General features: G+C 43.5%; 1 protein-coding gene across 2 annotated transcripts in view; it reads right to left on the bottom strand.

Annotated features, from left to right (window-relative positions):
* The window catches only part of LOC132378970 (A disintegrin and metalloproteinase with thrombospondin motifs 14), a 201435-nt gene extending 174863 nt beyond the window's left edge, over positions 1-26572 (bottom strand). The window contains exons 1-2 of one of the 2 annotated variants that reach the window (XR_009507247.1): positions 25838-26572; positions 25295-25662 (exon numbers count right to left, since the gene is read on the bottom strand). Coding sequence is in view for 1 of the 2 variants with exons in the window: in XM_059946364.1 (XP_059802347.1) it covers positions 25295-25662; positions 25838-25913 (444 nt within the window). In the remaining variant the exon portion in view is untranslated. The remainder of the gene's footprint in view (positions 1-25294; positions 25663-25837) is intronic. The other variant, XM_059946364.1, reaches the window with a different exon arrangement.
* Between the last annotated feature and the right edge of the window lie 1229 nt (positions 26573-27801).

The following is a 27801-nucleotide window of genomic DNA, read 5'->3' as shown; positions in this document are numbered from 1 at the left end:
CATTCCCACAGGAGTTATCTTTTCTTCAGTGTAAGTTCTTACTGTGATATGTGGAGGATTGTTTAGCTTGTTGAAATGCCGTTTAAACTTATTTTGTGGAATGACTGAAATAGCTAAGGCAGCATCCAATTCCACTTGAATTAATTTGTTGTTCTCTTCTGGTGTAAGCCATATTGCTCATCTTGTCAGTTTTCACACTGTAAATCTTAAGGCTAACTAGTCCTGTGTCACTCTCAACATTATGAGATGTTTCATCAACAGCATGCAGATAAGTGCTGTTTTTGAAACTGCAATTTTACCTTTCATCTTTTCCTCTTCCCAGTGCAGTCCATTTATTCTTGTCTACCCGACACAGTGTTTGTATGTGTGCTACTTTTTGCACTTTCTGCAGGTTTTGCCTTTAAACCTGCATTAGTCTAGTGTGTGCAAACCCCTGCCACAATCATGGCACAATTTGCTTGATCAAGCCGATTTCTTTTTTGACAATGAGTTTTCACACTCACTTTCATTCTTGACTGCAACTCAGTTGTGTCTCTGTCTGCTGTTTCCATTGATACAGCTATTTCAGCTGCTCTTTTAAATGTCAGATGTTCTTCAGTTAGGAGCTTCTTTTGAATGCTTTCTTGTAAAATTCCAGAAACTGAATGATCTCTCAGTGCATCATTAAGCCCATTACTAAACTGACAATGCTCAGACAATTTCTTCAATTCAGCCAGCTACACTGAAATGGACTCCCATTCCTTTTTATTCTGATTGTGAATAAAGCGTTCCGCAATCAACAATGGTTTTGGTTCTAAACGTTCCTGCTTTAGTTTCACAATATCATCAAGGCTCATTTTGGCTGGTTGGGGGGTGGAGTTTAACATCTAAGCAAACAGTATGTCTTTTAAACCCAATGCACTCCATATTTCAAAATTTGCTTCGTATACAATATCCAGTTATCTCCTGTGCAATTGACCCAGTGTATCTTTCTGATATAGCTAGCTATTTTTGCTTTTTTTATGATCATTTTCACCCTGTACTCCCTGTTTATGAACCTATGAAATCATCTGTTTTGTGTCTTTTTTAACATCACAGTGTCTATCCCTTCCCAAAGAAGCACGTGCTGAGCTCTTTTTTCACTCGGCCTTTTCTTGCTGCGCTTTATTTCTTTAACTCTAAAATCTGGGTGTGCTTCTACAGGTTCTTTCTACAACTTCCATGTTACCACTGTTACGTTTTGTTACTCCAAAACATAAAACTAATTTAAAGAAAAACAAGAGAGTCTGGAATGTGTGTGCTTAATTTCGATTCTTCTTTAAACGTCATAAAATTATGAGGTGGTGGCATGATGATGTATGCTGTTCAGGTACTTTTACATATAACCCATAATGAATTATTTAAACCAACATGAATGCTTAATTATATATCACTCAAATAATAGTGGAATATGAAATATACAGAGGGAATTTCATTAACACCTACTGAATATTGAAAGGCCTAGATCAGGGATTCCCAGCCTGGGGTCCACCAACCCCTCGGTTAATGGCAGGGGTTCATGTCATTAAAAAGCATGGGTGGGAACCCTGGCCTAGATAGAGTCAACATACATACAGTTGTCCCTCCTTATCCGTGAATTCCGCATCTGCAAATTCAACCAACTGCGAATAGCGAAAACCCGGAAGTGCTCTTCCAGCACTTGTTGTTCGAGCATGTACAGACTTTTTTTATCTTGTCATTATTCCCTAAACAATGCAGTATAACAACTATTTTACATAGCATTTACATTGTATTAGTTACTATAAGTAATCTACAGATGATTTAAAGTATACGGGAGGATGTGCGTGGGTTATCGTGGATCGGGATCGCAAAACATTCCAAGTTCTCTTACTAAGTAAGTCGGAACAGGTACATCCGGTATTATTAAGCGTCAGTTAGTCAAATGTTTGTCTTGGTAAATAGTATATATTTTACCTTCCTATGCATATAAAACACTTAGGAACGTATGTTTCAGTGCCGGGCTCGGGAACCGTTCCCAAGTGAGAGCCAGTGACAGACCACTTTCCAGTGCGCTCTCCATCCGTGGTGGGTTGATGTGGAGGATCAAAAACTCAAAACCCAATGATTAAACCACTGCGTTGCTCAGATATAATTGCAGCTTTCATCAGGGCAGGACCTTTCTCACATTATCCTTTAAAATTGTTCCGATTGTTGACCGACGTAGCCTAAGCCTTTTCCAATGACCGATGGCATTTCACCTCTTTCCGATTGCTTTATTGTTTCCACTTTATTTTCAATCGTGATCATGATTATTTTTGTGAACAGAAACACTGTGCATTCAGAGCTCTGGTGCAGCATCCTAATGTCCACTGCACTGAGACTGGTCTGGGGTTCCGCTGGGTCCTAAGATCCACTGCATTGAGACAGGTTGAATAAGGGACTTGAGCATCCGTGAATTTTGGTATCTGCAAGGGGTCCCGGAACCAATCCCTCGCAGATAAGGAGGGCCGAATGTATAATCCTTCCATTAGTGAAAGAGTCTAAGACCAGAAGGCACAGCCTCAGAATATAAGGAACTCCCTTCAGAGCAGAGATGGGGAGGAATTTCTTCAGCCAAAGATGCTGAATCTGTGTAATTCATTTCCACTGATGGCTGTGGAGGCTTTGTCATTGGGTATACTTAAAGTGGAGGTTAGGGCGTCAAAAGTTACAGGGAGAAAGCAAGAGACTGGGATTGGGAAAAATCATAAATCAGCCAAGATGGAATAGCAGAGCAGACTGAATGGGCCGAATGGTCTGGCTCTGCTTCTGTGTCTTATGCTCATTTCCATAGATTTTCAGAAGGTATCTGGAAAAACCCCAACTAAAAAAAACCTGGCTAACAAAATTGAGCCTCACAGAATCAAGGAATCAGTGCAGTAGAAATAAGAAACTTGCTAAAGGAAACAGAGCTGTGATAACTGGTTGTTTTCCCACTCGGGTATAGCAGGCAGTAGTATTCTCCAAGGGTTAATATTATTCTGCAAAATATTAATGAACTCGATAGTGATGTATATTATAAAATAGCAAAACTTGCAAATGACATTGACTTTGAGATATAGCAAAAAGCAAGCAGGATAAAGGCTGTGAAAAGACCAGATAAGCTTACAGCACTGGCAGGCGAATTTTTATCCCAAGTTTGAAGTGATAAAGTTCAGCAGAAAGAATGAGATAAGGAGACAAAATATCTTGTGGATCAAACACTCCAATACTATAAAGAGTGTGCAGGGACAAAACAACTTCAATGGATATGCATTCAACTTTGCAAACAGCAGCATATATTGATTAAATGTTTAGTAGAGCACATGGAATTCTGTGCAGGATGTACAAAGCAGGAAAATTATTTTTAATATTTACAAAATACCACTGAGCTCACACTTGGGTATGATATTCTATTACCAATGTACCACTTTGTGAAAATGCAAATGCTGACAGACACACCAATCTGAAACTCATGTTACATTTCTGAAGCAAAAGTAGGCATCATCTACTGTCTTCAAATGGATGGGTGATGTCCAATTGTGCTTTAGAAATCTAACACGAAACACATTTCTTGTATGATAGCAGATGGTTTTCAGCATTTGCAATACCCTTGCCCAATAAATTAGCAGATAATGTCAGGGAAAAGGGATGAGGGGTATTTTAGTGCATTATTTGGATGGGAATGCACGATAGTTAGTGTCAGGATATTTAGAAAATAAAGGCATTGATGATTTTAACAGATATATACATTTAAGGACTGTCAAAATTCAACACCAGAGATACAGATTGTTATTTTATGTACAATAGCTGAGTGCAGGAACATACAATAAAGCAAAATACTTATACCACCTCAGAACAGGTTTCACTGATTCAAAAAAAATCAGTTCTAACACCAGTGTAAACAAGTTCCAGGCTCATATAACAGGATAACAAGGTGCTAAGGAAGTGTAATGTACTGAAAAATCAGCAAGGCCCTTTTTAACAGTAACACCACTTAAAATTGCTTCCACCTTCACCTGCCTTGTCATTGGTTCATAGAGGGCATCCATTCACTACTCTCCACAGGTTACTGCCTCATTGGACATCTCCCCTATTAAATCTGACTTGTCTTCTCCCACCATCACACAATGCAACCATCTATTTGACATAGAAAACTTCTTACCCCAAATCAGCTGATAGAAAGCAAAAGTAAAATCTAAAGCAGCAGCTTTACATACGATTGATTCACGACTAAAAATAAAATTTCTGTTCCTTGTTCCACATCCAACCTTTTGCCTGCTTCTACATTCTTCATTTTCCTCCTTTTCTATCTTCCCTTCAAAACATAGTTGCACATAGAACTAACTTCCTTCCTCAGCTCTTGATCCAGCTCCCAATTGTCTAGAAATAGCTGAACAGTCCCTTGCAAATTTTATTTGATCTCCGGTCCTGCCTTTTCCCAACCAATCTATCTAAACTAAATCAATCTTGACTCTTGTTGAATTTTATCAAATCTCTCTTTCTCTCAAAAGCATCACATATATTATCACCCAATTATTATCCTTGCTTCACATGAACCCTGTAATTCTGCTAAATTCAGATTTACGTAACCTTCAAAACTCTTGCTTGGCACAATGCTGTCATATTAAGGCCCAAATCCATAAAGGATACAACAGAAGAACTTGCATTTGCTTGTAATGAATCAGGCACTTAACAGCCAAAACACATAGCCAGAAATGGAATAATAATTAAATCCAGGGATGATCAAAATGCATAGGAGTGCAGATATCACAGAAGGTCATGGGATTGAGGCAACTTAAGTGCTAGAGAACAGAGAAGCCACAGAGAGATTTGCAGATTTTTGATAGATTACTTAACTAGGAGCCAATGCAACTTCATTACTATTAGTAGTCAGTGAAAAGAAACAGAACAATGCAAATTAGGGCATTAGAGCTTTGAATGACCTTATTTAGAGGGTAGTAAGAGAACCAGGACTGCAAAGAGGTCAAATCTAATAAGCAACGAATGAACAGCAAGAAGTTTAGCAGCAAATGAGCCAGAGAGACAGATACTGTTTCAAAGTTAGAACACACACACACACACACACACACACACACACACACACACACACACACATCTACCCCTGATTGTTTCAGCTGTGGATCGTGAGGGGATAGTAGAGATAAGCTCCCACTAGATGTTAAATGCTCCCAGTGGCATGCAATTCAAATAGCCTCTGACAATCAAGATCAGCTCCTTGCCTTCACGTATGGCTTAGTCACTAAGCCAAGCAGAACTATTTGTACTGATGAAGAAGGGGCAAAGGCAGGTTACTGGCACCTTAAAACCAGATGTGTAAGGCATATGGGGCTTGTCAACTGTGATTGGCAACTCATCTCAGAGAATGAAAACTCTGATCTCAAAACTCTGCTGCCTTGTGGCTTCACCGGGATGGCTTCTGAAGTAAACCCCAAGGAATTCTGAGCTGGAGTCTCCAAGGCAGTCCTACATTGAGTTCAATGCTGACTGGCAACTCCTGCAAAACCACTGCTGCCAAACTGCATCAGTCTCTGCCCTTCCTTTGGATTCATCAGCTGCGTAGAGAGGGGGAGCCTGCTCCATGAGTAACAGCTTGTTCTCCATATTGTACAGCCCTGGCTTGCATACTGCCTTCCATTTCATGTAAACAGCTGGGGTGCATCATTCATGCTCAACCCTGATTAACTGCAGTTCTCAAAAGTACTTGCACTTTACCTAATTCCGAAAATAGCTTTAAACTGGCTACAGTACTTTTTTGAAGGAGCATATAACCTAATTTTAATACATCTAAATTGTATAATATAGGAAATGCTGTGGCAACCCACTTTCTATGCAGACGAACCAGTTCACAAAATGGCGCTGGGCCTTCTTCTTCACCAACATGGGGAGAAAGCCCGCGCGCAGGAAGAGACTTTTGTAATGCACCTCTGACATCATTTCCGCCCAGAGAGGGTGGGAACAGAACTGTGTAAAAGCCAGTGCCGCGAAGTTTGAGTAAACTAGTCTCGAGTGCAACTTACAGACTGTGTGTCATTATTTCTAGTTCTGTGTGTAGCACATTGTTACATCAGTGGCCCCAATGGTCCAAATGGGATTTGGACCAAAGATGATCCACTCTTCATCTGTTCACACAGTTTCGCTAAAACTGCCAACTTTCTGGACGCTGCGACTATGCTTGTGGTTTGATTAAGCAGAAGCCCAGTTCCAGATGTGGCAGATATCTTCTGATTCCATGCATTACTATTACGTGGTGAGCTCCCTTAACCAGGAGACAATCGCCCAGGTTGAGGATTTCATACAGTCACCCCCAGAAGAAGGCAAATATGCAGCATTCAAAGCGCTGCTCATAGGGACCTTTGGCCTCTCACGGCATGAGCAAGGTGCCCGCTTGCTGCACCTGGAAGGCTTGGGAGACAGGCCGCCGTCAGCATTAATGAATGAGATGTTGGCCCTAGCTCAGGGGTCAGCAACCTTTACCACTGAAAGAGCCACTTGGACCCGTTTCCCACAGAAAAGAAAACACTGGGAGCCGCAAAACCCGTTTGCATATAAAATGAAATAACACTGCATACAACGTTTTGTTTTGCCTTTATGCTATGTATAAACAAACTATAATGTGTTGCATTTATGAAATTGATGAACTCCTGCAGAGAAAACGAAATTACATTTCTGCATGCAACAAAAACATTTTGACCTCCGAAAAAAAGACGTTGGGTTGAAGGTTACTTTTAAGTAAAATACTCGACGTCTATTTGAGTCCTTCTTGTATTTATGAAAAACGCCAAATTTAAATTTGCCGCCAGCAGCAAACCAAAAATAACGTCAGCCAGCTGTCAACCTGAAAAATAAAAGGACTATTTCACTGAACAATGAAAACATATGAATATACGTAAAATAATAGGCAATTAAAATATTTATCATCCTTGTTCAGGTTGACTCACACCTGACAATGCAGTCGTATTCAGTAGGGATGGATCGATGCTTAGGGGAGTGACCGGGAAGGATAATGTGTTTTTTTCCTCTCTGAACTCACAGAAGCGTTTCCCAAACGATGTTTGCATTGCGATGATTGCAGAATGTAAATACTCCGAATTTATCATGTCGTGACCTTTTTTGAACTCTCTCAAATTGGGGAAGTGAGACAATGTGCCTTTCTGTAAATCTCTGGCAAGCAACTTCAACTTGCGCTCGAATGCCAAAACATCCTCCAACATGTGCAGGGCTGTACGTCCTTACCCCGTTGAAGAGCTGTGTTCAGCGTGTTCAGGTGCGCTGTCATGTCTACCATGAAGTGTAGCTTTTCCAGCCACTCTGGCTGTTCCAGCTCAGGAAAGGTGAGCCCTTTGCTGCCCAGGAAAGTTTTCATTTCTTCCAGACACGCGACAAAGCGTTTCAGCACCTCCCCTCTGGACAGCCAGCGATAAAAACACGTTGTAGCGGTGTGCTACACGCAGTCAGTAAACTGCAGTCAAAGATAGCTTTATTCGAACTAAACAGCCTTGCTTTTAAGCCTCCCTCAACCCGCCCCCCATGGGCGCGGATGCTGCAAAAGACACGTACTCACAAACCCCCGTAGGCTATCTCCCTTAGCCTGAACGCTGGCTAATTGTGAGCCGGTTCGGATGTGTCAGGAAATGGGTCGCCACAACGTCTTATTTAGATTGTACAAGATCACCATAATCTTCAAATTTAGATTTACATTTCAAAAACTAACAAACTAACATAAAATACATTTTAATTAAATACTGACCATGTAGCGGTGTGCTACACGCAGCGCTAAAATTACGACACGGAGTCGGTAACTGCAGTCGAAGGAAAAAACTTTATTCGAAATCTTCAGCCTCACTTTTAAGCCTCCCTCAACCTGCCCCCCATGGCGCAGAGGCTCCAAAGCTCTGTGCTCGCAAACCCCCGTAGGCTATCTAATTGTGAGTCGGTTCGGATGTGCCAGGAAAAGGGTCGCCACAACCAATTATTTCCCAAAGCAACAGGGAGCCGCAGCACAGATGTAAAAGAGCCACATGTGGCTCCGGAGCCGCGGGTTGCCGACCCCCGCCCTAGCTGAAGGACACAAGCCCTGCCTCATGTTTGAGCAGGCGTTCCTAGGGCAACTGCCCGAGGACATACTTCTACTGCTGGCCGACGCAGATTTCAGTGACCACCGGAAGATGGCGGCCCAGGCAGACGTGCTGTGGAAAGCCAAGAGGGAGAGCTGGGTGTCCATCGGACAGATTACAAAGCCACGCACCCAACAGCGGGTCAGACCAGGCCCGGCAATGCAGTGCATACAACCCAGAGGCAGGAGTGAGGAGGCCAATGAACAGTGCTGCTTCTACCACCAGCGGTGGGGCACAGAAGCCTGCCGTTGTCGCCCGCGATGCAAGTTCCTGGGAAACGCCAGGGCCAGCCACTGCTAATGGCTACGGCAGCTGGCCACCAGGAGTGCCTCTTGTACGTCTGGGGCAAACAGTCGGGACGTCGCTTCTTGGTTGACACTGGAGCGGAAATCAGCATCTTACCCTCGATGGGGTACGACACCCGCAACAGGAAGCCAGAGCCCACCCTGAGGGCTGCAAATGGCAACACAATACAGACCTATGGCACCTGCATAGTGTAGCTATACTGTGGCGCCAGCCGGTTCACATGGGACTTCACACTGACCGCCGTGGCCCAACTGCTCCTGGGGGCGGACTTCTTGTGAGCTCACAGCCTGCTGGTTGACTTGCAAGGGAAAAGATTGGTCCATTCCAAGACCTTCCAGACATTCTCCCTGGGTGAAGCCAAGTTGCCAGCCCCACACCTGAACTCCATCACGTTGTCTGACAGCGAATTCACCAGAATCCTGGCAGGCTTTCCATCGATTCTGGCACTTCAGTTCATGGCAGCCATTCCCAGACACGGAGTACAGCACCATATTCCGACCCAGGAACCACCCCTCCATGCCCGCGCACAAAGGCTCCCCCCGGAAAACCTCCACCTGGTGAAGGAGGAGTTCAAGAGGATGGAGGAATTGGGGATTGTACAACGGTCCGACAGCCCATGGGCCTCCCCCCGCACATAGTGCCCAAAGCAGCCAGGGGCTGGAGACCATGTGGCGACTAGCACAGACTGAACGAGGCTACAACTTCAGACTGCTACCCCATGCCACACATACAGGACTTAGCAGCAAACCTGCACGGGGCAAGCATCTTGTCCAAAGTAGACCTCGTCCGGGAATACCATCAAATCCCGGTACACCTTGAAGATATTCAAAACAGTACTCATCACCCTGTTCAGCCTGCTGAAATTCCTCCGAATGCCGCTCGGCCTGAAGAATGCCACACAGACATTCCAGCAGCTAATAGATGCGGTGGGACATGACCTGGACTTTGCGTTCATCTATCTGGACGACATCCTCATAGCCAGCAGTAGTCATCAGGAGCATCTGTCCCACCTCCGCCAGCTCTACTCCTACCTGAGTGATTTCGGCCTCACAATCAACCCGGCCAAATGCCAGTTCGGACTCAACACCATCGACTTCCTGGGCCAAAGGATTACCAAAGACGGGGCAACATCTCTGCCCGCCAAGGTAGATGTAATCTGCCACTTCGCCTGGCCTAACACCGTCAAAGGCCTGCAGGAGTTCATTGGTATGGTGAACTTCTACCACTCTTCCTCCCCCCAGCAGTCCGTATCATGCACCCTTTGTTCACCCTGATGTCGGGTAAAGGCAAGGACATTACTTGTGAGGAAAAGGCCGCAGCCACTTTCGTTAAAGCCAAGGAAGCCTTGGCAGACACCGCGATGCTGGTGCACCCCAGAACGGACATTCTGACCGCCCTCACGGTGGGCACATCCAACACAGCAGTCGGTGGGGTGCTGGAGCAACTCGTCAAGGTGCACTGGCAAACCCTGGCATTCTTCAGCAAGCACCTACGGCCACCCAAACTCAAGTACAGTGCTTTCGACTGGGAGCCGTTGGCACTATATCTGGCAATCCGGCATTTCAGGTACTTCTTAGAAGGCAGGCCGTTCACCACATTCACGGAACACAAACCGCTGACCTTCACGTTCACGAAGGTGTCTGATCCCTGGCCGGCTCGCAAGCAGCAACATCTGTCCTACATCTCTGACTACACGACGAACATCCAGCATGACTTGGGCAAGGACAATGTCGTGGCGGATGCACTCTCCAGACCAGCTATCCAGGCCCTGTCCCTGGCGGTGCAGCAGGCAGACGATGAGATGACCAGCTACAGGACTGCAGTCTCAGGTTTGCAGCTGCAAGACTGCCTCGTAGGCCCAGGTGAGAGGACCCTCCTGTGTGACATGGCTACCAGCCAACCTCGCCCCATTGTCCTGGCAGCCTAATGGCTGCAAGTTCTCAATTCCATACACGGCTTGGCACACCCATCTATCAGGACAACCGTCCCGATGGTCTCCAGCAAGTTCATGTGGCACGGACTTTGCAAACAGGTCAGCAAATGGGCCAAAACTTATACGAAGTGCCAAACAGCCAAGGTGCAGTGGCACACCAAAGCCCCGCTGCAGTAGCTCAAACCCACCCGCCAGAGATTTGACCACATTCATGTGGATATCGATGGGCCCCTGTCAGTGTCACGAGGAGCGCAGTACCTCCTAACTATGGTAGACCAGTTCACAAGATGGCCAGAGGCAGTCCCGCTCACCGACACCACCGCCGATTCCTGCACCCAAGCACTCATTGCAGCCTGGGTAGCACGCTTCAGGGTACCGGCCCACATTACCTCCAACAGAGGTGTCCAGTTCACCTCCAGCCTGTTGGAAACACAGCTACACCACACAACTGCCTACCACCCAGTCGAACGGACTGGTGGAACGCTTCCACCGTCACTTGAAGTCGGCTCTCATGACCCGCCTGAGAGGACCTAACTGGGTGGACGAGCTTCCCCGGGTCCTGCTTGGAAATCGCACAGCGCCCAAAGAGGATCTGCACACCTCGTCCGCCGAGCTGGTGTATGGTGCGCCCCTGGTCGTTCCAGGAGAGTTCGCACCAGCCCCAAGGGGGCAAGAGGAAGAACCCACAGCAGTCCTGGACAGACTACACAAAAGGCTTAGCAACCTGGCCCCCGTACCGACTTCACAGCACGGACAGATCCCAACCTGCGTACCCAAAGACCTGCAGAACTGTAAGTTTGTATTTGTATGAAGGGGCGCATACCCAGCACTGCTACAGCGGCCGTATGAGGGGCCATTCAAGGTGATCAAGAACAACGGGTCCATGTACGTTCTGGACATTAGGGGGAAAGAGGAGGTTTTCACGGTGGTCCGATTCAAACTGGCCCATGTGGACTTGGTGCAGCCAGTCGAGGTTCAGGCACCGCAGCGCAGAGGCAGACCGCCCAAACAGAGACTGATCCAGGCTGTGGACATTGGGGGGTGTATCGCCAGTTCTGGAGGGGAGAGGAGGAGTTATTTGGCGACCCACTTTCTACGCTCACAAACTGGCTCATAACATGGCGCGCGCAGGAAGAGACTTTTGTAATGCACTTCTGATGTAATTTCCGCCTGGAGAGGGTGGGAACAGAACTGCGTAAAAGCCAGTGCCGCAAAGTTTGAATAAACTAGTCTTGAATTCAGGAACAGCTCCTGCTGATTGGAGGGTGGCTAATGTTGTCCAACTTTTCAAGAAAGGAGGGAGAGAGAAAACAGGCAATTATAGACCGGTTAGCCTGATGTCAGTGGTGGGAAAGATGCTGGAGTCAATTATAAAAGAGGAAATTATGACACATTTGGATAGCAGTAGAAGGATCAGTCTGAGTCAGCATGGATTTATGAAGGGGAAATCATGCTTGACTAATCTTCTGGAGTTTTTTGAGGATGTAACTATGAAAATGGACAAGGGAGAGCCAGTGGATGTAGTGTACCTGGACTTCCAGAAAGCTTTTGATAAAGTCCCACATAGGAGATTAGTGGGCAAAATTAGGACACATGGTATTGGGGGCAGAGTACTGACATGGATTGAAAATTGGCTGGCTGACAGGAAACAAAGAGTACTGATTAACAGGTCTCTTTCGGAATGGCAGGCTGTGACCTGTGGGGTACAGCAAGGTTTGGTGCTGGGACCACAGCTGTTTACAATATACATTAATGATTTAGCTGAAGGGATTAAAAGTAACATTAGCAAATTTGCTGATGACACAAAGCTGGGTGGCTGTGTGAAATGTCAGGAGGATGTTATGAGAATGCAGGGTGACTTGGACAGGTTGGGTGAGTGGGCAAATGTGCCGCAGATGCAGTTTAATGTGGATAAATGTGAGGTTATCCACTTTGGTGGCAAGAACAGGAAGGCAGATTACTATCTAATTCTTGTACATTCTTGTACATCATTCTTGTACATTCAAGAAGTATTCTTGTACATCAGTCAATGAAAGCAAGCATGCAGGTACAGCAGGCAGTGAAGAAAGCTAATGGCATGCTGGCTTTTATAACAAGAGGAATTGAGTATAGGAGTAAAGAGGTCCTTCTGCAGCTGTACAGGGCCCTGGTGAGACACCACCTGGTGTATTGTGTGCAGTTTTGGTCTCCAAATTTGAGGAAGGACATTCTTGCTATTGAGGGAGTGCAGCATAGGTTCACAAGGTTAATTCCTGGGATGGTGGGACTGTCATATGTTGAAACATTGGAGTGACTGGGCTTGTATACACTGGAATTTAGAAGGATGAGAGGGGATCTGATTGAAACATATAAGATTATTAAGGGATTGGACACACTGGAGGCAGGAAGCATGTTCTCACTGATGGGCAAGTCCAGAACTAGAGGCCACAGTTTAAGAATAAGGGGTAGGCCATTTAGAACAGAGATGCGGAAAAACTTTTCATCCAGAGAGTGGTGTATATGTGGAATGCTCTGCCCCAGAAGGCAGTGGAGGCCAAGTCCCTGGATGCATTCAAGAGAGAGTTAGATAGAGCTCTTATAGATAGCGGGGTCAAGGGATATGGGGAGAGGGCAGGAACAGGGTATTGATTGTGTATGATCAGCCATGACCACAGTGAATGGCTGTGCTGGCTAGAAGGGCCAAATGGCCTACTCCTGCACCTAGCATCTATTGTCTATTATTGAATGCAACTTACAGACTGTGTGTCATTATTTCTAGCTCTGTGTGTAGCACATCACTACAATGCTATCAAAACTCCCAACTAAAAGTTTCATATTTTAATATCTTCAAATTTTACATGCTTAAAACTACAGAAAATCAAAATGTTTTTCCTCTTAGAAAGATAGAAACATAGAAAACATACAGCACAATACAGGCCCTTCAGCCCAAAAAGCTGTGCCAAACATGTCCCTACCTTAGAACTATCTATGCTTTACCCATAGCCTTCTATTCTTCTAAGCTCCATATAGCCATCTCTTAAAAGACCCTATTGTTTCTGCCTCCACCACTGCTGCTGGCAGCCCATTCCGTGCATCACCACTCTCTGTGTAAAAAATTTACCCGACATTTCCTCTGTACCTACTTCCAATCACCTTAAAACTGTGCCCTCTCGTGCTAACCATATCAACCATATCAGCCCAGGGAAAAGCCTCTAACTATCCACATGATCAATGACTCTCATTATCTTGTACACTTCTATCAAGTCACCTCTCATTCTCCGTCACTCCAAAGAGAAAAGGCCAAGTTTTCTCTATTCTCATAAGGCATGCTCCTCAATCCAAGCAACATCCTTGTAAATCTCAAGTGAGATCTGACCATAGTCCTATAGAGCTGCAACATTACCTCTCAGCTCTTAAAACTCAATTCCATGATTGATGGCAAGGCCAATGCACTGTATGCCTTCTTAACCACAGAATCAACCTGCGTAGAAGCTTTGAATGTCCTATGGACTCGGACCCAAAGACTCCTTTGATCTTCCACACTGCCAAGAGTCTTACCACTGATACTATATTCTGCCATTATATTTGACCTACCAAAAAGAACCTCACACTTATCTGGGTTGAACCCCGTCTGCCACTTCTCAGTCCAGTTTGCATCTTATTAATGTCCCATTATAACCTTCGACAGCCCTCCACACTATCCATAACACACACAACCTTTGTGTCATCAGCAAATTTACTAACCCATCCCTCCACATCCTCATCCAGGTCATTTATAAAAATCACAAAGAGCAGGGGTCCCAGAACAGATCCGAGGCAGACCACTGGTCATTGGCCTTCATGCAGAATATGACCCATCTACAACCACTTTACCTTCTGTGGGCAAGCCAGTTCTGGATCCACAAAGCAATGCCCACTTGGATCCTATGCCTCCTTACTTTCTCAATAAGCCTTGCATGAAGTACCTTATCAAACGCCTTGCTAAAATCCATATACACTACATCTATGGCTCTATCTTCATCAATGTGCTTAGTCACATCCTCAAAAAATTCCATCAGGCTTGTAAGGCCATGCTGACTATTCCTAATCATATTATACCTCTCCAAATGTTCATAAATCCTTCCTCTCAGGATCTCCTCCATCAACTTTCCAACCACTGAAGTAAGAATCACTGGCCTATAATTTCCTGAGATATCCCTACTCCCTTTCCTGAATAAGGGAACAACATCTGCAGCCCTCCAATCCGGAACCTCTAGTCCTCAGCGATGATGCAAAGATCATTGCCAGAGGCTCAGCAATCTCCTCCCTCGCTTCCCACAGTAGCCTGGGGTACATCCCATCCGGTCCTGGTGACTTATCCAATTTGGTGCTTTCCAAAACCTCCAACACATCCTCTTTCTCAGTACAAGAGTTGTGCTAGATTTAATCAAGGTCTTTAAAGGAAAAAGGCAACAATTAGATGGGGTGATTCAGGAGTTTTTCTGCCCTCATTAATGTAACTCTCAATTTGTTCAATATTGCTGTGTCAACAATCGTACCAACAGTATATTTACTCGCATATGGATATAGGTAATTCAAGCTCAAAATTATTGTCATGGGCATACATACTTAGGGTACAAATGCAGCAAAAATTAGCATTTTGCAGCAGTAACAAGGCATATCCCAAACAAATTTCATGAACTTAACAAATTATACATATATGACAAAATAAACAAAACTAAACAAAAACATCAATACAAACTGAGGGAAATACAGCCCAAGGTAAAATTAGGGCTTTCAGACCACTTCAAGAATCTGATGCCAGTGGGAAAAAGCTGTTGTTAAACCTGGAGGCCCAGGTCTTCAGGCTTCAGTACCTCCTGCCCAATGGCAGCAATGAGAATATGGCCCAGATCGTGGATGACAGCTTTCTGAGACATTGCCTTCAATGATAGAGAACGAGGTACCTGACTGAGCCCACTACTCTCTGTAACCTCTTACATCCCCATCTATTGGAATTTAGGCCTTGATGTAACCAGTCAGAATGCTTACTATCTGTAGAAAATGTTCTTTGTCTTTGTCAAACATCTAAGCAAAGATGGTGGAATGCCTTTCTCGTGGCTACATCTGTGTGCTGGACACACAACAGATCCTCCAAGGAACTTGAAGCAGCTCTCCTTTTCCACTGTAGATTCTTCAATGAAGACTGATGCTAATGTGCCTGACTTCCCCTTTCTGTTTCTGAATCTTTCAATATGGTCTTCAGCCTGCTGTACCACTTCCTTGATTGGAGTAATGAGGAAAATGGAGGATACTGAGTGTCCTTAGTGACAGATGCTGCCTTCTTGAAGCACTGCTTCCTGAAGATGCCTTCATCTGTGTCTTCAGCTGTCCAGAATTGGCTTTTCACTCTCACGATAGCTTTCTACAGGTTGTATCTGGACTTCTTGTAGGTCTGCAAGTTCTGAATGCCACAAACTGGCTGACCCTCAGAAGATTACGAATCTCCCGGTTCACCCAGGGCTTCTGGTTTGGGAAATCCCAACGTATTTTTGTAAGCACATTTGTTTATGCAGGACTTGAATTTGCTGATAAATGTGGCATATTTGTTCATATCCATTTATGAAGCCCCACCATTGAGCACATTTAGATGGAGTATTGTTGCAGGATCCATCATCAAGGACCTCCCACCATCCAAAACATGCTCTCTTCTAGCTGCTGCTATCAGGAAAGATGTACAACAGCCCCAGGTCTCACACCACCAGGTTCAGGAACAGTCATTACCCCTCTACCAGCAGGCTCTTGAACCAGAAGGAATAACTTCACTAGCCCCATCACTGGACTGTTCCCAAAACCTACAGACTCACTTTTAAGGACTCTTAATCTCATGTTCTCGATATATACTGCTCATTTTTATTTCCCCCTTTTTGTTTTTGTAGTTTGTTGTCTTTTGCACATCGGTTGCCTGTCCGTCTTTTTGGGTGATTCTATTTTGTCTCCTGTACACTCGCAAGAAAATGAATCTCAGGGTTGTATATGATGACACATGCACTTTGATAATTAACTTAGTTTGAACTTTTAACCACTGACTCAAAGCAATATTGTATACTCTTCTCTGTATGCAGGAAGCTAAAGCACAGATTTCACAAAGTGCAGGCATGGAATAGCTTGAAAGTGCTGTGACAGTGGTCAAGTGTGCGGGAACCTCTGGTTTTAGTTAAGTAGTTTAGCAGAGGCTTCTTCAAGCTACCTTTCAATGATGGAGAAGGCATCTGGATGCAGTGTTTTGTGCCTGTTAATAATGGTGCTAGCTTGATGTCTAACTGGGGTGGGATGTGTACTCCAACCAGGATAATGGCAGAGAATTTCTTCAGCAGATATTCCAAATGACAATTGACTGCCAGAAGTTCCAGATCGGGAGAGCAGAACCACTACATCTGAGCACCACAATGAGTTTTCCACTGCCTCTGCCCTTACCCACTCTGTATGGTGGATGGTGAAACACCTCAGGCTGGAGTACAGTGCCCAGAGAATTGTCAATGAGCCTTGAATCTGAAATAGAGTAGAGAATATGCTTTCACATCTCTCTGATATGGTAACTTGCTCAAAGGACATCTAAATGTTTAATGACTACACAGTAGCCAAGAAGATGTTAGTGCCAGGGTGGGCGGTGTGGGCAGAGAGTGCAGGTCTCTAGCACTATTACTTTAGTCTTAACTGATGGCTTCCCTGGCATTCATGTTTTCTGGCACAATAGGGACCTCCTTTATGTTTCCAGGAGCTGAACTCATTCTCTGGGTGGTCTGTTCTGCTAAGTATTCCTAAGATTGCTAATGCATTTAAATGGGATTATAATATCATCAGCTACTGCTGTCATTGCAGCTGCAGATTTCAGTTTGAAAAAAGGTTGGAACAGGAATATTTTATTGTTCCCTTGAGAGCTGACTACAGAATATTGCCACTCTGGCACCATCACAAGATCTGCCGAGTCTTCGAATTCCAGCAAAGCCAATATTCACTGCACATCCCTAACCTTCCTTGAGATGGTAAGAAGCCACTTACTTCAATCATTAGTCTCTCTAGTGATGGTACTCCAACGTGATTTCTCAAGATTTAGATCCAATGACAAAGAAAAAACAGCAATGTTTCCAAGTCAAGACAGTGTTAGACTTGGCATGGAATATGGTTTCCACATTTGTACAAAAGGAATTAGTTCAGGTGCTTTGCTGTTCGGCGTGGGCGATCATATCTCTCCATCCTCCAGGAGGGTCAGGGACAAAAGGAACTAATCAGTCAAAAAATACTGAAACAAAACCAGATTGTGTAGAATCAAGTAATGTCTCTTCAGGAAATAAATATTAAAATACCTTGGATTATCTATTGAAAATATTATTAATTCAATCTGAAGATATAGTTACTATAACTAGAGTGGAACTAAAGAATATGATATACAAAAACCTGGACCTTCAAGTCGTTAAAAGAAACTAAAGAACCTCAAACAAGAGAAAATCTGCAGATGCTGGAAATTTTGTTAACTAAAGTGTGTGTGTTTTAACTAAAGAACCTCAAGCTTGAATATTAGTAAAATCACCATCTTTGCAAATATTTACATATAGTTTAGATTGTCATTTCCACCATTTTCTTGGTTAATATTGCTCTCTACCATACACCCCACAGCACATTATAGCGGATAAATACCCAGGGCCTGGCCAAACGCATGCTCATATCTCATGGGAAGCTAAGGAAGAAATGGAGGCCACTGCAAAGTTATATTGCTTTACCTTTAGCCACAGGTGAATTTTCAAGAGTGGAGGATGACTAATTACCACTATTTAAGGGCAGTAAAGTCAGGCAAAGGAACTTCAGGCTGGTGAGTCGGACATTAATGATGGGCAAGTTACCGAGAAATGATTGACCATCATTAGGATAAAAAAAACTAATTAGTAGAGCGTTGTGTGTGGGAAATAGTTCCATGAAGTTTTTCTGTAGAAATAAAATTGGTGTAAGGGCAGGGCGGTCTTTGTGGTCTGCTGCAAGGCGTCTGATCAGTTCACACTTGGAAAGCTAAAGCTGAAGGCAGGGTGAGTTAGCTAAGCGAATACATAATTGGTTTTATGTACTGGAGGCCTATGACTAGTGGTGTGCCACAGGGATTGGTGGCGGGCTCACTGTTTAAGAATGTACAAGGCCTGGTTAGTATGTTTGCAGATGACACTAAATTAGGTAGTATCATGATAGTAGGGGTGGTTATCAAAAATTACAAGAGGATCTTGATGAGCCAGGTATGAGGGCCGAGGAATAGCAAATAGAATTCAATCCAGTTAAATATGAGGTTTTGTTTTTTTTTGGTAAGACAATCCTCAGTAGTATTTTTTTTTTTTTTTTTTTAACACAGTGGTTGGCAAGGCCCTGAGAAGTGTTTTAGAACAGAAGAACCTATGAATACAAATACATACTTCCCCCGAAGATGGCATCACAAGTATACAAGATATTGAAGGTGTTCAGCTTATCAGTCAGGGAAAAATGCATAGAAGTTGGGATATTGTATTGCAATTGTACAAAATGTTGGTGAGGACACAATTGGAGAATTATTGTGTACAGATGATTTTTTTTTCTTTTTTTTTTGCCCTATTCTAGGAAAGACAATTAAGCTGGAAATAGTACAAAAAGTATAAATATTTATGATAATGTTGCCAGGACTCAAGAACATGAGTTGGGTAGGCTGGAATTTTATTCATAGAAGCAAAGGAGACAGAAGCAGGATGTTATGGAGAGGCACAGAGAGGGTGAATGCATGGTCTCTTTTTCTCCCCAGGGTGGTGCATAAATCAAACAAGCTACCAAAAGAAATGGTTAAGGTAGGTAAATAATAACATTTAAAAGTTACTTGGAGAGGTAAAGGACAGGAAATGCTTAGAAGGATATGGGGACTTTGATCATCATGATTAAGCTGGACTGAAGGCACTGTTTCTTCAGGTTCAGTTTATTGTCATTTAGAAACCACAAATGCAATGCAGTTAAAAAAATGAGACAACGTTCCTCTACAATGATATCACAAAAGCATATGACAAAACAGACTAAACCAGAAAATCCACATAACGTTCCGCAATCCCCAATCCAGAGTCCGGAGAGGCTGCTGCGTATTAATATCACGCTACATTCTTAGCACGTTCCCCAGAAAGGAGCTCCAAACCCACCAGACAAAACAAGATCAAAAACTAAAGCTAAAAGACCTGCACAAAACTACATAGTTACAACAGTGCAAACAATAGCATAATTGATAAAGAACAGACCATGGGCACAGTAAAAATTAGTCCAAAGATATTAAAAGACTATAAGTTCAAAAGAAACCACCACACAGTTTCCACAAGTCCTCAGGGTCCCAACAGACTCGTCATCCCACGCAGGCGGCAGAAGGGAATACCTCCGCTATGGACTTCCACGGCGCCGCCAGATTCAGCCTCGCAGACGCAGTGCACAATGAAAGCTCTGTCGAACCCAGCCTCGCAGACACAGCACACAGTGAAAAGCATCCCGACCGCAGCGGACTCCGTCGAACCTCCGACCATCCACTCCGGCACAGCTTCTCCGAGCACCATCCTCTGCCGAGCGTTTTAAGACACCCTTGCCAACGGCCATTGGCAACGTGACCCTGAGGACTGGGGGCCTGTTCTTCTTGGCAGAAAACCAGACCTCACAGCAGCAGCAGCAACGAAGAGGGCCTTCCTGGAGATTTCCAGGTGTTCCTCCATGCTCCCACGTCCATTTATCATCAGATTAGGATTGCGCACAGCACCCCGCTTAACAAGTGACAGATATCAGCTCCAGAGTGGCTGCTGCAAGCTGCGTTGCGCTGCCATCTTGGCTACAACGAAAGGAAAAATGCATAGAAGTTGGGGTATAGTATTGAATTGTACAAAACGTTGGTGAGGACACAACTGGAGAATTATTGTGTACAGATGTTTTTTTTCTTTTTTTGCCCTATTCTAGGAAAGACAATTAAGCTGGAAAGAGAACAGAAAGTATAAACATTTATGATAATGTTGCCAGGACTCAAGAGCTTGAGTTGGGTAGGCTGGAATTTTATTCATAGAAGCATAGGAGACTTCTTCAAAGTGCATTTATTAACAAAGTATGCAAACCTTGAGATTCATCTCCTTGCAAGCAGTCACAAAACAAAGAAACACAATAGAACACATTTAAAAAAAAACAAAGGCCTATCACCCAATGAGTAAAAAAAGAACAAATCATGCAACAATAAAAACATAAAAAACTAACAGTTCATTAACACAGAGACTTTTTCTCATTCTGTGTTGTATTACCCTACGACTATAGAAATTAAAGGTGGCATTGAATTTTAGATATTTTCAAGATCTAAAATTATCAATGACAGATACAAAACTCTATGTCTTATTATTCTAAGCATAACTATTGCAGGCTTATTAAAATATAATGAATAAAAGAAAGCAACATGACATCAAATGTTCCTTCCTTGAAGACAATGAGGAAGTAAAATTTGTTTCCGATCATTATTAATTCACTACTTAAAATTTGATTGCAGACTTGGCATATGGCCACATCAAAAATGGGCACCTTGTTCACTCTCCAGAAGTACTGCCAACAGGCTCCCAGAATCACTCCCTCTTCCCACCGCTGATCCATTTTAAATGGTAATATGCTATTACAGTGAGGTTGTAAATGCTTAAAGCAGTTCTTCCGCTTCCTCATCCAAGTCATTTTTATAAAAAGCAACAAAGAGCGGGGGGGGGGTCCCAGTGCAGATCCCTGCAGCTCACCACTGCCACTGACCTCCAGGTAGGAGAATGGGGTTGAGAGGGATAATAATTCAGCCATGATGACAAAGCAGACTCAATGGGCCAAATGGCCTAACTCTGTTCCTATGTTATATAGTCTCTTCTATTACCAACTGTCCTACCTTTACTCTAGTCATCCCCTGATCTTCACATGTGTAGAGTGCCTTGGGGTTTTCTTTATCCTACTCACAAGGCCTTCTCCTTCCTCCTTCTTGCTCTCCTAAGTCTACTCTTTAGCTTCTTCCTGAATACCTTGTAACTCTCTGCAGTCTGATCCTTGCTTCCTAAACCTTAACTAAGCTTCCTTCTTCCTCTTACATATGCATTTAGATAAGTGAAAGATAAAGTTTAAAGATTAGCTTTATATTGAAACACATGTATATTGAAACACAATGGTGAAATGCATCATCTCCACCAGATCAGCAAGGATTTGCTAGGCAGTCCACAAGGGTTGCCATGCTTCCGGCACCAACATAGCGTACCCATGACTTCCTAGCCCTAACCATAAGTCTTCAGAGTGTGGGAGGAAACCAGTGTACCTGGTGGAAACCCATGCAGTCATAGGTAGAATGATTACAGGGAGTGATGGGAATTAAACCCCGATCTTACAGCTTGAGCTGTAAAGTGATGCACTAACTGCTAAGTGTTGTCCCACAAGTGGTGGAATGCATTTTTGAACTAATTTTTCTCATCTACATTGACTGAATCTATCTGCACATCCATGTTTAACTTGGGACACCGATTCAAAATTATTCCATTCTCTCCATACCACAGAGGCCAGAATTTAGGGCCATAATCCCATGATGAAGGAGAATTTCTTGAGATTTTAGTCCTCAATGATCATAAGAAATTAATAAAATTTGAATTTAATGGGAATTAATGAACCTGTCCATTTGTTGATGAGACGCTAATGAGATGTGATAAATCTTGTTGGGAGAACAAGCTTGAAAGCCAGAAGAAATGTAAAATAACACTGGAAACAGAAAGAATGCAGGAAAACAGTGACTCAATGAAATTAAAAACAGTGAGGGAAACAGACTTGGAGAATTTTAAGAGACAAAGGAAATTAAGGTTCAGCGACTTTAAACAACCATTTGGTTTAAATGAAGAACTGGAAAAATAAATTTAATCAGGATAAGTAAAACATTATTAAATCCTCCATTTATTTGTGCTCGACCTATCTGTTAAAGGAGTTAATCTAATAATACAGCCATGCAATAGACTTCAGAATGAACATTCTCCATCACATGGGAACTCCAGAACATTACTCATGAGCAGGAAAACCTCAAATCCAGGAGGTCTGGAATGTGAACCAGACCTCATGTCAAGACTACCCATCAGTACAGCTGTATGTCTCCACAGACAGTATGTTTCAGCATGTTTTGCACCCAAAGCTCAAACACTGCAAGCAGAGAGAGGATGAGTAACTGCTAGGCAGACAAATAGAAGCAGACAGGTTATTCAGACACACACTTCCAACAAAGGAACTTTTGACCCGAAATGTTAACTCTTTCTATTGATATTGTCACACTAGCAGAGCATTCCCAGCATCTTCTGTTTATGTTCCAGACGTCCAGCATCTGTAATGAACTTTTGTTTGTTTCGGGCATTTAGGATATCCACCAATGATCACCTTCTCTTCCTCCTCACCAATTAGTATTCAATTCAATATACTCCGGGAGAAGAAGAATTCATTCAGTGTGCAGGCGAAGCCACAAGAATATAGTAGTACATTATTGTGGTAAGGGAGGGGTGGGGAGAGGAGGGATTCTGGTGAAGACGAAGGGGGGGTTCGGTGGAGGAGGAGGGGGGAGGGGTCGGCACAGGAGGAAGGGGGAGGGGTCGGTGGGGGGGTGGGTGGGGAGACAGACTTACTGATGGATGCCAAGTTCCTGAGGCATCATCTATTGATGTTGGGGAAGCTAATGCCTATGTAGGAGTCAGCTGAGATTACAACACTCTACAGCTTTTTCTGATCCTCTGCATTGATGCCTCCATCCCAGAGGGTGATGCAACCAGTCAAAATGCTCTTCATGGTATATCTGTAGACATTTGCTAGACTTTGATTACAAACAAAATATCCTTAAGCTCATAATGAATATATCTGTTGGCATGCCTTCTTCATAATTTTATTGATACAGTATATTTAGCCTAGGATAAATCTTCAGTTAACTAAAATCTAGTAACTTGTAGCTGCTCAGTCTTTCCACAGCTGGCCCCTCTGTCAGGATTGATACATGTTCTGACATTCCCCTTGTGAAATTGATAAACCGTTCCTTTGTCTTGCTGATGCTGCTTACTGTTGCGGCTCACTCCTGTATGCTTCCTCATTACCATCTGAGATTCTGCCAACAACAGTTGTATCAATGGTGAATTTGTGGATGATATTTGAGTTGTCTAGGCACACAGTCTTAAGTGTAGAGAGAGAAGAGCACTGGGCTAAACAGCATTTTTGAGGTGTGCCTGTGTTCATTGTTAGCAAGAGAAGACATTATTTCTGATTGAGCATGACTGGATATCCTGATGAGTAAGTCAAGGATCCAGATGCAGAGTAAGGTAAGATACCACGTTTTGAAGCTTGTTCATTAGTACTGTGGGGATTGTGGGGATGATGGTGTTGAATGCTGAGATGAAATCAACAAAAAGGAGTGTGAGGTCATTACTGCTGTTCTTCAGGTGATCCAAGTCTGAGTGAAGAGCCAATAAGATAGCATTCACTGTAGACCTACTGCAGAGATAGGTAAATTGTGGTGGGTCCAGGTCTTTGCTTTGGCAGGAGTTAATTCTCACCACGACCAACCTCTCAAAGCACTGCATCACCCTAGGTGTGAGTGTTACTGGACAATAGTCATTGAGGCAGCTTGCCCTGTTCCTTCTCCTGTAATTGACGCTCTTTTGAAGCAAGTGGGAAACTCTGAATGCAGCATTGAGATATTGAGGATCTCCTTGAACACTCGTCAATTGGTTGACGCAGGTTTTGAGTGCCCTGCAGACACACCATCAGAGCCTGACCTCTTGTGAAGGTTCACATGGTCATCCTGAAGATGATCACATGGTCATAGTGGGCCGAAAGGGCCTATTTCTGTGCTACCTGCCTCGAAATTTATCATCGTTTAATACATTAAAACCAAAAGACAAATTTATATTAATAGCAATCTGATTTCATGAACTTTCTCAGTAAACACAACGCTGGTTTATTTAACGCCAAACGGTTATTATAGTGAACCAAATCCACCTCTATTTCTGTGCTTCATCTTGTCCTTGGTGGGTGAATTTGCTTTCTAAAATCCGACTTTAAAAGCTGTCATCCCTGGTGAAATGTTACAATAGCTCTTGCGACTCGCCCAAACTTTACTACCGCTCAATCACTACATATCCCTGTCGAGCAGGATGAGGAATAACAAGGCACTACCTAATCACTAACTCACTATTACCCGCAGCGCCACAATACTGGGCCCAAAAACACTGAACATAAATGGCCATTCGACAAATAAACTTTTTTTCAAAACAAAAGAGTCAATTTCCTAATGGGATTTTTCCAAAACTAAAAGCCCGCTCGCTTTCCCAGACTGTGTCTGTGTACACACAGTAAAAGCCAATCCGGAAAGGAGATGAAGGTCAATGTCTCAATCACCCTGACATCTCACCAATCAGAACAACACAAGGAAGGGCGGAAAAACTGAAAGCTTCAACATGAAAGAACGCCGGTATTAGTACAACAGGAAACCGATATTCAGCGAATTCTGCTATTTCTGTTGTTACTGCAGTAATACAATACGGAATGACAAACTTAAACCGATATGTTAAAAATGTCATTTGAGAATATCCTTTGAAACAGAGGACCATTATCACTCTTGCCAAATTATCCGAATATACTCAGTGAACTTAACCCAATATTACAACCCGCTTGTGTCTAACCTACAAATGATGATTATGGTCGCAGCTCTCAATTTTAAAAAAACGCATAATTTTTAAAAGAGAATTGCCGAAATGTTCCTGAATGGTAAGGTTACTGAAGGATTTTTACAAGATTATTTTTTGCTGCGACTTTGACTGGAATGTCCCAAAAAGCTTCAATTATTAATCGCATTAATTAATAATCAGTACATTCCCTAGCATCGTGCATGTAACTACTTTATCACACTCACCAAACCATCGCAATTGCTTAGTGCCACAGTTGCTCCTGGCATGTCAGTAATATCCCCAGAAAACACGCAATCTCCCTGGATAGGCTCGGTGACCAGGTGCCGAAAATCCTCCTGCCATTCCGCCGTGGCACCGGGAGCAACCAGCTTGCTGTTGTGTTTCAATCGCAAGTGTAATTCTCTGCCAAAAATGGTGACGTTGAAGTAGAGACCCCGTTCAGTGTTCTGGTGTGGGCTACTCCGTGCAACGCGCCGCCCAGACCGAAGCTCACCGTGGCCAGTCGAAACAATGTGTGAAATATACCGACCCCGGTCATCGGTACTAAACGGTACCACCAGCCCGTAATCAGTAAGCTTCCCGAAAAGCACGCCTGTGGAAAAATAAACAGTTACTACTTCCATACATCTGCAAAATAGCATTTCTATATGTTGGCTCCGAATTTAAACTACAAGTTTACAGTAAGAGAACTACCGTTCGCACCAAACAGTATTTGCTGAAAATGCTTACACGTTATTCATAAAGAACGTTATCTTTGAAATGCTTACCTTCTGTTCCTGCTGCGTGAAGTTTGTGTTTTAATAACAACGGAATAAAAGAAAGCAATATGTAAACATATTCCATATTGCCTATCTTGTTTGGAAGCAAACAAATCTGGCGGGGGGGGGGGGAAACTCCGTGCAAACTCCCGATTCCACTTCTTGTGCGGTGGAACTGCAATGCAAAAGGTATCGCTCGCACACTCTGTTCCGACTGACAGGCTGCATACAAACGATGTACTATTTTTGGCCTTCGATGAACTGTTCTTTAGTTTGGGGGCAACCGATGCCTTTTATCACAGCCCTTGGAGGCAGGAGCAGTTGAAACATCGGCTCCTGGAAATGCAGTGACGCCATATGATTGGCAGATCACGCGTCAACCGCACAGATTATCCCGGAGCCACTGCTGCTGAATTTGAATGAGCATCGTAGTATTACAGCCAGCAACTCACCTGAGTTTAACTAGCCCGGCTTTCTTTTTCATTCCTATATAGAGCTCAACTAATTCTATATTTTTAAATGTCCTGTCCATCCCCCCACCCCAAACATCTTCCCTTATTTATCCACCCTCAACTGACGGGAACGTAGACATTCATTCACTGCACCAGTTGACACGTCCTAAATAAGTGGCATTGAAGTGTATGATTTCAGATGAAAATCTGTCAAATACGGGAATCGGTATTGCAAATTTAGAAAAACGTGTCAGGCAAATGTTGACCGAGCCAAAACTACAGAGAGAGAGAGAGAGAGAGAGAGAGAGAGAGAGAGAGAGAGAGAGAGAGAGAGAGAGAGAGAGAGAGAGAGAGGAAAAAACACTGAATCAAATGCTATTATCTCTTCAATAACTTTGTTGTCCTAACTGCATTCACAGCTGATATAATAGCACACTTCCCTGTGGTTATAAGCAGCTTCAGGTTTGTCAGAACAGAGATCCATATAAATACTTGCTTCATTTCCTTCAGGCATCTCTTTGGCATTTTTCAGAACTTAGTGAATGGGAATGTTCTGCTGAAACTCTCAGTAAACCGACAAACGTGGCGCCAGCTCATCTGGTCCGGGCTCCTGGCACATGCGCACTCCCGACGCCGAGCTCGGGGTCGCGCGTCACAGCGCAGCCGCAGAACTTCAGCTCCCTCGGGCGCACCTTCAGGACAGGTTTGGTTAGGGTTTGAATGTGTCCCGCGCAACGCAGATGTTTTAACTGAAGGTAAGCTAAAACGGGTTCTGTTCGTATCTCTAATAGGATATCTTTAAACCCCAAAATAAATAGTACACCATTGGCTATTCGGACAAGTTAATTTGATCTGTGTTATACGGTGAAAAGCTGTTGCTTGGCTTTGCATTTGTCCATTTTCCGGCTTGAAAACATCGAGGCTCACTTCCAATGATAATGAGTTCCACTCAGTGTCTAAAGAGTTGTTCTGTTTTCACTGGATTCATTAGTAACTACTTGATAAAGTAATTGGAATTGGTTTATTACATGCACAGAGATGCAACGCAAAGTTCATACAGATAAATTCATCACACTGTGCGTCGAGGTACTACAGGATAAAACAATAACATGCTGGAGAATAAAGTGCAACAGAGAAAATGCAATGTAGGGAGACAATGAGATGCAAGATCATACATAACGAGATAGATTATAAGGTCAAAAGTCAATTTTGTCGTCTAAGAGAGCCATTCAATACAGTAGTCTTATAACTGAGTAGGCAGCCTGGTAGTACATACGCTCAGTGGCCACTTTATTAGGTACACTGTTCACCTACTTGTTAATGCAGATATCTAATCAGCAACTAAATGCATAAAAACAGCAGACATGGTCAAGAGGTTCACTTGTTCAGTCCAGACATCAGAATAAGGGGGACATATGATCAAAGTGATTTTGGTCCCAGATGGAGGGGTTTGAGTTTCTCAGAAACTGCTGATCTCCTGGGATTTTCACACACAGCAATCTCTAGAGTTTAGGGAATGAT

Source organism: Hypanus sabinus, chromosome 21 (genome assembly GCF_030144855.1).
Source record: "Hypanus sabinus isolate sHypSab1 chromosome 21, sHypSab1.hap1, whole genome shotgun sequence".
Lineage (NCBI taxonomy): Eukaryota > Metazoa > Chordata > Chondrichthyes > Myliobatiformes > Dasyatidae > Hypanus > Hypanus sabinus.
Note: the sequence above shows the minus strand (reverse complement) of the source record. Positions and strands in the feature narration are given on the sequence as shown.